The sequence below is a fragment of the Paramormyrops kingsleyae genome, chromosome 18 (assembly GCF_048594095.1).
Source record: "Paramormyrops kingsleyae isolate MSU_618 chromosome 18, PKINGS_0.4, whole genome shotgun sequence".
In the NCBI taxonomy this organism is placed as follows: Eukaryota; Metazoa; Chordata; class Actinopteri; order Osteoglossiformes; family Mormyridae; genus Paramormyrops; species Paramormyrops kingsleyae.
In genome coordinates this window covers 15625383-15637889 of record NC_132814.1, presented here as the reverse complement: position 1 = coordinate 15637889, position 12507 = coordinate 15625383, and the positions used below count along the sequence as shown (strand labels likewise).

At 40.6% G+C, this 12507-nt stretch overlaps 1 protein-coding gene across 2 annotated transcripts; it reads right to left on the bottom strand.

Moving 5' to 3' along the window:
• Positions 1-1197: 1197 nt before the first annotated feature.
• On the bottom strand, positions 1198-9188 carry LOC111846242 (uncharacterized). Of its 2 annotated transcripts, XM_023816265.2 has the most exons (11): positions 8867-9187; positions 8084-8205; positions 7974-7983; positions 7833-7879; positions 7586-7671; positions 7070-7426; positions 5894-5999; positions 4847-5059; positions 4406-4466; positions 4101-4264; positions 1198-3570 (listed from the first exon to the last, which is right to left on the bottom strand). In XM_023816265.2, exons 1-11 carry the CDS (start codon positions 9054-9056, stop codon positions 3421-3423), a joined length of 1506 nt encoding a protein of 501 aa, XP_023672033.1. In that variant the 5' UTR covers positions 9057-9187; the 3' UTR covers positions 1198-3420. The 2 variants fall into 2 exon arrangements, with proteins under 2 accessions (XP_023672033.1, XP_023672032.1); XM_023816264.2 differs by having other exon boundaries at positions 7070-7671; positions 8867-9188.
• Between the last annotated feature and the right edge of the window lie 3319 nt (positions 9189-12507).

The window sequence follows — 12507 nt, the reverse complement described above, 5'->3', positions numbered from 1 at the left end:
ATTCTCCAAAATCTTGTTGGATGTCTAGAAGAACAATGCTTCAGTTCCCAAGCTTCTCTCTTCTAGGGCCCTCAGCAAATCTTTCACCACCAGCCAAATTTATTAATTAATTAGGTTAGTTAAATAACTCAGTGGGATTTTGATTAGCCAAACAGGGGTACATTTCCCAAAAGCACAGTTGCTAACAATGTTAGCAATTACATAGTTGGAATCATCCAATTCAACTGTTCCAGCTATGTAAGTTGTAAATGAGAACTTCTGGGAAATGTCCCCCATGGTAATCAAGTAGAAGAGTCAAAAATACAATGGTGTATTGGATGGTTGCTTCAAATACTGGGGAGATTTTAGGAGGGGTACTGGAATGGCTAAGGTGTCTGTTACTTCAGCTGACATTATATCATAGTTTTTCAACTAAATGAAGTTCATTTAATATGATTTTCTTTAACTACGATTTGTACACAGTACTGTATATTTTACAGCAGGGCTCTTCAAATCTGGCCCTTGATTCCAAATCCAGGCCTTGTTTTCAGTTCTCCCGGGTAGTTACTTTAATAATTACTCATTCTGATTGGCCACAGAGACTTCACATCTGGCTCACAGGTAAATCTCTCGATTTACCGGTTGATTTATGTTCCTACTCTGACCTATGGTCATGAGCTTTGGGTAGTGACCAAAAGAATGAGATTGTGGATACAAGCGGCAGAAATGAATTTCCTCTGCAGGGTGTCTGGGCTCTGCCTTAGAGGTAAGGTGAGGAGCTCGGACATTAAGGAGGGACTCAAAGTAGAGCCGCTGCTCCTCCAAATCGAAAGGAGCCAGCTGAGGTGGTTTGGGCATCTATCTAGGCTGCCTCCAGGACACCTCCCTGGGGAGGTGTTTCAGGCATGTCCAGCTAGGAGGAGACCCCAGGGCTGACCCAGGTCACGCTGGAGAGATTATATATCTCAGCTGGTCTGGGAACGCCTTGGTATTTCCTGGTGGAGCTGGAGGAGGTGGCTAGGGAGAGGGAGGTCTGGGCATCCCTGCTTAGACTGCTGCCCCTGCGACCTGATCCTGGATAAGCGGCAGAAAACGGATGGATGGATGGATGGATGGATAATTGCCATTATAGCCAAACCCTGCTGGACAACTGCCAGGTCAATGGGACTAAATGTGGAGTATGATTAAAATATGAAAAACAAATTAATGACACTCAAATGGAATTGATAAATCCATCATTATTTAATTTGTCATAGTTACTACACATAGCTATTCTAAGGACTTCAAACACCAGAATTTATTTCAAATAGCAAAATATACAATCTAATTAAACATTTTTAAAAGGACACAGCATTGTTAGGCAAAGAATAAAATAACAGGAAATGACTAACAATTCTTTTAATACTTTATATGTAGAGATTCTATATATGTATATTTGTTGGCCTGATACTATTTATATTCTAAGGGTCATGCATCTATTTCACATTCAGCTACAATAACAGTTAATAGCCTCCTGCACTCAGTGAAACCAACTATATTTGTTGTACTTACGATGGCCACATTGCCCTAGTTTTAAGATTTTATTAGTTTTCACATTCATTTTTATTGTACAGTTTACAGACTTTACCAAAGAAGTATTTAAATTTGCTACCTTAGAATAACAATCAGCTTAAGTTTCACGGAAACCAGTACATGTGCAGCCACTTAGCTGGTGAAACACAAGGTTGTGTTACGACACGCAACCCTGGCTGTGCTCTAGACCTGAACCAAACCTTCAGGGAGATCTAACAGATAAACGAAAATCACGGGGTATCATCGAGCTGTCATTCCTGGAGATTTGCATGTTAGTTATATCGGCCCAGCACCTGCATCTAAATGACAGCTATCGAGATTAATGCTTAGTCACTCATAAGTGGGATATATTACAAAACAAACAGAAACTGTATCCATACTGATAAATGACTGTCATTTTACATCTTGACCTCAGCTTGTCTCAAGCTGGTGGATGCTCTTCAAGTATTGACTAATTAGTAGTCTATTTACAGAGAAAAGACACAACATCGAAGGGGTGTGCGATTTGACGATGTTACATTGTGAACGATTATAAAATCTCTTCACGGTCTGCCTTTATGGATGGATCGTTAGTATCATGTTACAATGCATATTCCAGCAGTTGCAGCTGCATGGTTCATGCAACTCTTTAGCTGATCTGTCAGCCAAATTCTTTTCAACACACCAATAAACCGATAACAGAAATTCGCGCCCTAATCCCGACATGCAATGCGCAACACAGTCCCTGTTTGGCAACATAACTGCGTGGGTGCCGAGAAGGTCTGGTTCCTGAAAAAGATTTTGATATCGGTCATATGTAAGTCGTGTATATTTCCGAAAACCAATGGGTATTTGCAAAATTTGCAAAGATGAAATTTGCACGTCGAATAGCAATACGACGAACCATTTTTAGCCACCTCAAAAGAAAACACCCGGAAGCAGGGCTACTAATTTTGCTCAGCTGGCTGGAGTGAGATTTTCAGTTCGAGACTATTCTGTACACGCATTTATATGTATGTGATAGTTTAATTACCTTACCCCAACCCTTTTGATGTATTACCTATTTTATGTTTATAATGGAGTAATATGAATTTGCCGTAAGATTTCTTGAATGACCCAGATAGCCCCATGCCATTGTTTCAACATTGAATTATAGTTAAATGAGTTGAATTATGGTCAGTGTTAAATTATCAACGTTGAAACTGAATTAATTTTGGTCAGATTTTCAATATTGAAAAATTGATGGTGGCAAAAGCTTGATTCAATGTTGATATAAAATGAAAGATTGAAGATCAACGTTGTTTCAACCTTTTTGTCTGATCTGGAATCATTGTTATTTCAGCATATGTGTGCTATCTGGGGAGCGTGAGATGGGGCACAAATCCTTAGTAATAACTCAGTTACTGGTGAAGTGCAAGTTATGAACAAAAGCGTGAAAAAGTACAGTTTACTTGAGATAAAAGATGCGTCACGATTCCTTAATGATGAACAAAAATGAGCTAGATCAGTATTTAACTTGTGTTATTCATGACTTGTTCCCTCAACAGTTCCTTAGTAGTTCCTTCAGTAGTTCAGTTTTACAGAATTAACAGATATAGTAACAAATATAGCAACTGCTTGATAAAACATGCGTCATGATTAACTGATGAATTAATTAATGATTAATTCATGATGAATGAGATCTGTATGTAACCAAGTCTTAGCTTGTGGTTAATTAATAGCATAATACTATATTAGTTGTGCCACATCAAATAACCAGACCAACATGAAAAAGAACTGCTGGTGAGATCGTGATCCTGGCATTAAAAAAATCATGATTTGATATTTTTGACATATTGCTCACCCCTGCAACATTTCCGTAATATTTCATAATCTTGTTGGTTTCTGAGTTTACCACATAGACAAGGTGTTTCCATAGACAGGGCTGGCCCACCCTACTTGCACCTTGTGACCTTGACCTACATTTTGAACTGCACTCCTGGCCACATCATTATAGATGTTCAGATTCCCCTCGCCGTCGATGACTTTGTTTCTGCAGGTCTGCAAAGCAGAATGCAGGATCAGGACCTGCTTTGAACCTTTGACTTTTGCCTTCACTAAACACTGGATGTGTGAAATGCAGAGGCCTTTGAGCTGTATGAGGCCAACAATCCATTTGGGTTCAGTGTAACATGCTGCATGGAAATGTGTCGTCTAAAGATGCACAAGTTCTGTATCTGGGTGCCTCTCCTGGTAGGTGGTTCTGAGCCTGTTAGGCCCCAATGTGCATGAAGGTCTTTCAATGAGAGCTTAAAGGCTTAGTGGTGCCCGAGGCATTGCCAGAAACATTTCTATAAAACTAAATTTCATAATGACATTACCACAGACAGTAATTCTGGCAACATATTGATAAATTAAAGCAGGAAAAAAAAAACCTCCAAGTTATTTGAGGACTATTTGCATGCAGTGTTCATGAGAGTCTGGGTGAAAAACCACCCGCTGGTGCTGAATTTGCATATTTGCATCGCAGGATGATATGGGAGTAGGGGCAGAGATAAACGGAAGCTAAGGAGAGAGCTAGCTATGCTCACCTGCGTGTGATGCAGCTCCTCCATCTGCAGCAGGCACTTCATGGTCTCCTTGAGGTGCTCCTTCTGCAGTGTGAGAACCTCTACCCGCCTGATGTCCGTGCAGAACTCCAGCTCCCAGTCCACCACATGCAAGGCCTCCACTGCACAATGGAGGGCACTGTTCCCTGAACCAGGAGGAAGCACGGGTAGACAAATGAAAATCTTTAGGTGTATTAATTTTCTCCCACTGAGCACCAAGCCAATTTAAAGAATTAAAGACTTTATATGAGAACATCTGAAAGAGAGGGATTAAAACCCTTCCATACCGTTCATGTCCTTTGCTTTCACGTTGATGTGAACACCACTATTCATGAAATTTCTCAGAACCTGAAATGAATATCACCTTTTGTATTTTACACTTTTACATAACAGGCGAATTATCCTGTATTAAAAGCCAAATTCGCACATGCAGGCCCCGTTAATCTTTCATGCATAATGTGATTTTCGGCACACGACTTCTTTTCTTTTGCCTTTTTCGTAATTATGAAGATTATATACTTGGAGGCATTTCCAAAATTACTCTATGTCCAGAAGAAAACAATTAGAAAAATTGTGGTATTAGGCAGCCCTTTGTCCTCCATGGTGATAATATATCAGATGAAATTGTGCCAAGGCTATCGCTCATTCACACAGGATATGCAGATGAGAACGTATTCTGCAATCTTCCCACCCGTCTGCTTCTTTGAGTGGAGATCGTATGGTGCTACCTCCAAGGTTCTGAAGTTCCCCTTCTCGGCGCTTAGGTGAAGACATGTCCTCCCGAGTCCGTCTCTCACATTAACGTCAGCACCAAGGAGAATCAGATCGCTGAGCAACAAGTGCTGGTTCCTCTGCGCGGCCAAATGCAAGGCCGTCTGCGGTGGCGGGCAGGGTGTACTGTTATTCAGGTTCCATGGTGGTGAATGAGGGTCCTCCTGTGTCTGGCATAATCCATAAATCATTCATTCAAACCACACACAAGACATTACTATTTACTTATATTAATTTTAAAAATAAGGTAACGGTTTACATTAACTGCATCTTCAAAATGCCTTTCTAACGCTTTTGTACAACATTCAGTGCACCTTCATAATGCATTCATAGAACATTCATTCAGCATGTAAGTATACCATAGCATCCTAACATACCTAACTTATATGCATACATAATCTTATAGTGTTATATTAGTGTGAATTAGGGATGAAATGGTTATCAGTTTCACGGTAAAATTCCAGATGGTTATTATTACTGTTTCAAATTTTAGTTATCATTAAAACTGTAGCTGATTACCTCGCTTTGAAACTAAGGTATTTAACTAAGGTTAAATACTGTCCAGCATCAACCAAAGTTAGCAACAGTCTCCCAGACACAGGTGTGGAGGTACAGTATGCAGTGGAGATTTGTTTTGTGTCAGTGAAACATGGAAGGCAGTTACAGCGCTTCGGAGATGTTTTATGTTAATGTAATTTGATATGGTTTTTTATATGTTTACGTAAGCTATTGGCTATGTCATTATTTTAATGTTTAAGAAAACAAAAAGTGCATAGTGCCTCTAATTTTATTTGTGGTTTTCAATAAAAAAAATATTTCAGACTGTATACATTTTCAGTAAATTAAAAAATAAAAAGCTAGATGATGGATAGGTTAAGTTTGTATTGTGTCTGTATTTATAATGTACCCTGTGACGCTTTGGTAGATATTCAGCTTGATGTTGTGTCAAACGGAACATGCTGTATGCGCACTATGCCGATGTGGAAGGAGTGTGTGGTTTGTACCTGTCCTCTAGCATCTTTGACATCCAGCCAGTTCACTGATGCTATTTGTTGGCCAATTGAAGAAGCCAAACATCTTCGTCTTTGACTTACTACATTGTGAAGAAGTCTGAGAAGAAAACAAAAAACACTAATTTGATCTGATAAAATGACTCGATTTAAAGAAACTTTTAGCAATTATATTGTAGCGGGAGTGGAGCCAAGCAACTAGAGAAGGCGGTACCAACCAATCAGATGTCTTGGTCGCGCCTCCTCTATTAAAACTCTCATGAGTGTATTTTTTATGTTCATCTTGCCAAAGTCTTACAGTCAAGAATCATTGGTGTTTATTTTGGCTTCTGTCAGTAGAACAGCCTGGGCTGCTTATTTGGTCGGTGATGTAACCTCATGTCAAGTCATATGGTTCAGATAGCTGCCAAAGGTCTCAAGTTGTTCTCCTTGCTTTGAGATTTTGGGGTTCTACAGCCTCGATTCAGCTTGGTCTGAGCCACTTACAAAGGGGGTTTATCACCCCTTACATCAGTGTTTCCTAACCCAGTCCTTGGGAACCCACAGACGGTCCATGATTTTGCTCCCTCCCACTGCCTTACATTAATGTCCACCAGATACCAGTTTGGAGCTGCCTTTTGGGACATCACAGCAGTGCTGCATTGCCTGGAATTGTGTTTGACGTCTCTGTGCAGTTCACCTGTTAGGAATTATTTTTTATTTTACACAATTATGAATTAAGATGGCAATTTTTGTGGTTATATAGGAACACCTGGGTAAATTGTATAATTTCAAAACTGGTAGTTCCCATTTATAAATATTTTCTTGTGAAAGGCTACGTATTTATTTTGTCTGCAAACATTCTCTTGCTGTCAGTGATCTGTGACTGAAGCTCACTCCTTGTTGGGCTTACTGTGTATTTTGGATCCAAATGGATAATAGATACTGAAACACTGAACTTTCATGGAACAAGAACAACCAGCCCGATTTCCCATGATACGTAGTACGAATGCCTGGCCAACTAAACAAGAAAGAACCACATCATTGTTGACCTGCCTGGTTAACACGCTGTACCTGTTAGTTGACTGATGGCTATTATTCCTAGACGGTGGATTATTTACTAGTTACAACACAGCTGGTCTTTAACAGGCTTGACTTGTCTTTTGAGGGTCATGTGTATCTGTCACTTACATCCCACCTCCCTTCTGAAACTCTGGAAGCTCCAGATCAGAAACACTCCTCAGTAGGTTCTCTTCCCTTGGGGGCTGCAACTGGAAAAAAGGTTGAGTTTCCCATGACCACTGGGTGGCAGCATATCCATGGGGGTCCCTTGCTTGGTCTTGGAGGCTGTCCCAATAGCACGGGCTGGAGTTGCTCTGGATTACAAACTCTTGAGATGAGTGCCCTTTGTATTCAGTGTCATTGTGGGTGAAAATGACCATGTGATGGGGAGACAAGTCTTCTGCCTCATCCCCGGAGCTTCCTGGATGTCCACCAGGGGAGGGAAGAGGGGTCTGACTGCTGGAGGTGAATGTGGTTTGCATTTCTCTGTCAGAAAAAAGACACAGAGTCAAAAAAACCTTTCTCTGAAGCACAGGCCCTGATCCTGGAACAATGCTCTTTAGCAAACAAGAAGGAAGTGTCTCTCCCAGCTGTTGTCCAATGCTGTGAGGAAAGTATGGAGATGGAAAGAACTCCCCGATACACCTGCATAGTTTATTGGCTTTAAGGTCCTCCTCTAGAACCTCAACAATGATGGCCAAGTCCTCCAAAGCCTCTGAAGGAAGTTGATTCTGCAAAGTAATCGTCAAATGTTTCACTGGCAAATTTATTACTATGTTAATAGACTATGCTAATACAGATAACATAGAATAAACAATCTGTTACATGCATGGATTGGTTTTGCACAAATCCGTGTAGCCTTACAATTGGAAAATGTGTGTGTGGTTCTTACCTGCCTCTTTTTTCGGGTACCTGAGGTAGTCACTCGTTTCCTCTCTCCTGTCACAAAAGCAGTATTAGTAATAAGGAGTATTAAGTACCATATGACTTCCTGTGAGGTTGTGCATTTTACCTGAGGTGTTTTATTCCGTACCTGGATATCTCTGCAGGGAAACAAAGCTCAAACTTACGATCTTAACTGAACAATGGTGGGGTGGGTGGCACATAGGACCTGAAAAAGAACCTTGATAAAGAGGTTTGTACCTGTATTTCACTGGGGTCAAAACCTTTGGACAGACGCAGTTTTCTAAGCAGGTCCCTTACTGGCATTCGGACTTGCACCCCAAGGTAACCAGTAGCAGAAGTCCCATCTAGTCGCTTAGATCCTTTGTTCCCAAAAGGAGAAAAAGAGAGTCATTTCAGGCAACCGGAGTGCAGCCTGCCTTAGAGGCTTTGAACAACAATTCATTAACACCCACCACAACATGCATATTTGCTGCCCAAATAATGACTTCAATCCAAAAGCTAGAACAGGATGAAAAGAAGCTTGTTCTTCTGAGTTCAAGGACATGGATTATCCATCTTATTTTAGAGGCTTTCACCAAACTGAAATAATAGTTATACAGTGCTACAAAGCATTATTAGTACTTATACGTATTTCAAACAAATTCTCCATGACAAACTTTTTTATTTAGCCTTCAGGAACTGCAATCAGGTGCCAGCATGACCTACTAGAAGGTCTGCCCTGGTAAGTATCCATCAATTGCCATTAGCCACTTATCATGCTAGTGCACATTAGTGCCTGATTCACTTCCCCAGTCTCTTGCAATGTCCTCACCTACATGTGCAAAGGGCAGTTCTGAGCCCTCAGTTTACACAAATTGTATTCTTTTTTTCTACGGCAGGATTACCACAGACAAAACCAACATGCCACCAGTAGGAAAAGTTTAAATTTTCCCTGCTGGTATTTATTCTAAACGGTTTAACCAGTATTTTTTTCTGTTCGGCTTCAGTTTACGTGATGACAATATTCATTATGATTCATACCTCTGTCCGTTTTTGGCCTCAGCTGGGTCGGGGTGTCTTTCATGATCACTGGCTTGTTCCCAGTGGAATCCAGTAACTTGGTTTCCCTCGTACTGGTGGAGCGTCCCTCTGTGTCACTGCAGCAGTGCGTAGATGTGTGGCTAGAAGCTCGAGGGCGGTGCTGCTTCTGAGGTGTCAGCTTTTTACACATTTATCCACTGTCAGTCAGAACCTGGAGGTGCCAAGTCTCAGCAATAGAAGAGGCTTATTATTTTAGGAGGGTGTGGACAAATATCCTTGGAAGGGAAAGAAAATAAACACCACGCCCCTTTTGTACAAGTTTTTAACTTGCCTCGGTATGTTTTGCAATACCGCATAATTACTATACAATTTATAACACATAAAAGTGGATGACAGAACAACAGTCCTTGGAAGATATCCCAATTATTCCATTCGGTGGCAATAATTAATTAGCTGACAAGTGTTTGAATGGAAATGTCAGCTCAGTGGGACATCATTCACTACTATCTAACTGTGATCTGTAATCACAAACACACTTCCCATCCTCGCAAACATTCAGCCAGTCCCACAAAATCACGGCGTGTGCTGCATTGACAAGTTAGTTCGTTTATAGATGGGCGGATTAAGGCACAGGCTGACCTAGGCTGTAGCCTGAGGTCCGAGCGACATCAGCGGCCCGCTTTGTCTTGGGAAGTGTATTACACCTGGCTGATTGATCCGCCGGTGTGATAATTCCCCAACCCATCTGCAAATCTTTATCAACAGCCCCCCCCCCTCTTAATTTCCATTGCTGGCACCCTGTGTGCCGATTAGTGGATTATTGATGTTGCATTGTTTTAAATTATCTTTCAGCCCCAAAATAGCTCAAGTCATCTTAGTATTGCCCCCCCAGAGAAATTAATTAGCCCACACTTACAAAGGTGTCATTTCAGTGCTTACACCACCTATACGAATAGTATTATATGTCAATGTACACAGATCAGCCACAACAGCTAAAACCACTGACTAGTTAAGTAAATAACATTGATTATCTGATTACAATGGTCCCTCTCAAGGTGATCAGACAGAAAAAAAATGTAGCATATAAATGGAGAATATAAAGAGAATTTAATTATTACACTATCACCCTATTTGCTAACAAACTTACTAGTGTGATACTAGCATGTTTCATTATATGCATATTATATTCATAAAGAGATTAAATAACTGCGTACCTTTATCTTTTGCACGTTTCTCCTGGCACACTGCAAAAATTGTTCAAGAATGGTTCGGATCCAAGGAGGCTTCACCTTGCAACTTATAGAACGTAAAGAACTGGCTGCTTAACACCTTGGTGCCAGATACCACAGGACACCTTCAGAGGTCTTGTGGAGTCCATGCCTTGTTGAGTCAGAGCTGTTTTGGCAGCATGAGGGGCACCTAGACAATATTAGGCAGGTGGTTTTAATGTTATGATTGATCGCTGTACCTCTTAAATGGTATTTTTAATGGTTTCGACCCTATATTTTTAAAATAAAACATTAAGTATGCACTTAAATATATTTCACTTAAAGTGTCGCATAAGCAATATCATAGAAACCTCTTTTTCCTGATAACATTAGTAGTGAAAGTACAAGCTGTGCAGAGACACAGGAGTGGCCAACGTCACAAGTACTTAGGCAATTTTTGTATTCATTTTCAGTATGCCACTAGAGGGAACCAATGTTCAATTCATCACAAAACGGCAATGTCCATCTTCCCCGGGTCCTGTGTGTATGGCTTTACTGCTGCTCAGGTAGTCACCATTTTTTCTGTAACTGGGACACCTGGACATTACACCCACAGAAACTATTATGACATCCCATCCTACCTCCATAGGCATCGACCTGCAGTTGGTCCCTCATTTGCAGCAATAGCAACTGCCACTCTTCTGGGAAGGTTTTCTGCAAGATTTTGAAGTGTGTCCATTCATCCAGAAGAGCATTTGTGAGGTCAGGTACTGATGCTGGATGTGAAGGCCTGGTCCGTAAGAGATCTCCACTGGAGCTAAGTAACCTAGCCCAACCCATGGAAAACAACCCCATACCATTATCCCTCCTCCACCAAACTGTACAGTTGGCAGTCAGGCAGGTAGCGTTCTCCTGGCATCTGCCAAACCCAGACTCGTCCATCAGACTGCCAGACAGAGAAGCATGATTCGTCACTCCACACACAGAACACATTTCCACTCCCCCAGAGTCCAGTGGTGCCATACTTTACTCCACTGCATCTGACCCTTGGCACTGCGCTTGGTGATGTGAGGCTTGCATGCAGCTGCTTGGCCATGGAAGCCCATTCCATGAAGCTCCCAGTGCACAGTGTTTGTGCTGGGATTAATGCCAGAGGACGTTTAGAACTCTGCAGTGATTGAGTCAACAGAGCGTTGGTGACTTTTATGCACTGTGCGCTCGGCGACCCTGATCTGTTACTTTACATAGCCTACCACTTCATAGTTTCTGTTGTTCCCAAATGCCTCCACTTTGCAATAATACCACTTACAGTTGACTGTGGAATATCTAGCAGGAAATAAGTTTCATGAACTGACTTATTGCAAAGGTGGCATCCTATGACAGTACCACGCTTGAATTAACTGAGCTCTTCAGAATGAGCCATTCTTTCACAAATATTTGTAAACCTGACTGTATGGCGAGGTGCTTGATATTATATACCTGTGACAATGGGTCTGAATGAAACACCTGAATTCAGTGATTAAGAGGTGTGTCCCAATACTTTTGTCCATACAATGTATACCTTCTAAATTTTGCTGTTGAATTATTAAAAGATACCACGTGTTTTGTTTTACTGGGTCACGGCATGAGCTTGAACCCTATCCCAGAAAGCACTATGCACATTGCAGAGATATATACCCTGGACAGGGTGCTGGTACCTGTCAAAGCCAAACACACACACTGGCCTGGATAAGCTGCATAGAAAAAACAGCAGTTTAAAACTAAGGATGGGCCGATCCAAATTTTTTCAGTTCCGATCCGATTCCGATATATATCTGACGATACCGATACAATAATTTTTTTTTCTTTAATATTTTAATACATATATATATATATATACATATATATATATATATATATATATACACACACACACATATATACATATATATAATTTTATATTTTTGAAATTAATACAGATGAAAATCTTGAATTAGGCTACTATAAACATACATAACGTACTGTTCCACCTGGCTTGTGCATCTTTTTTTAAGCGTTTTAAGAGTCATTTGCAGTTCAATCTGAATATCTTCCAGGAGAGTATACATGTACTGTAAGTGGTGAATGCTTAAAATGCCCCACAATTTTTTTTTTGGCAACGTGTAGCCGATACCTGATCCGACAAGTAGGTCTGGATCGATATCGGATCGCTGCGTCTCTATTTAACACCATATATTGCATGCTGTATAGAAATAGGTCTAAATCTGTCCTTTTGTTTACGTTTTGTCTCAAAATAATGTGATATCTTTAATTCTTTGACATTTTAAAAAAATTCCCTATGTATAGACTTAATTTTGTTACATGGAAATTAGGTTGATATTGTTAATTAAGAGTTTATTCAGATTTCCCCTTAGAGTAATTGCACACAAAGTAACTATCAGACAAACAGCATGC

Coding starts and splice junctions, on each gene's coding strand:
- LOC111846242 (XM_023816264.2), bottom strand. CDS start 9,056: ATGTGTAAAAAGCTGACACCTCAGAAGCAGCACCGCCCTCGAGCTTCT. Junction 7,672..7,832: donor GTACCCGAAAAAAGAGGCAG/GTAAGAACCACA, acceptor ATTACTTTGCAG/AATCAACTTCCTTCAGAGGC. Junction 6,000..7,069: donor TTTCAGAAGGGAGGTGGGAT/GTAAGTGACAGA, acceptor TTTTCTTCTCAG/ACTTCTTCACAATGTAGTAA.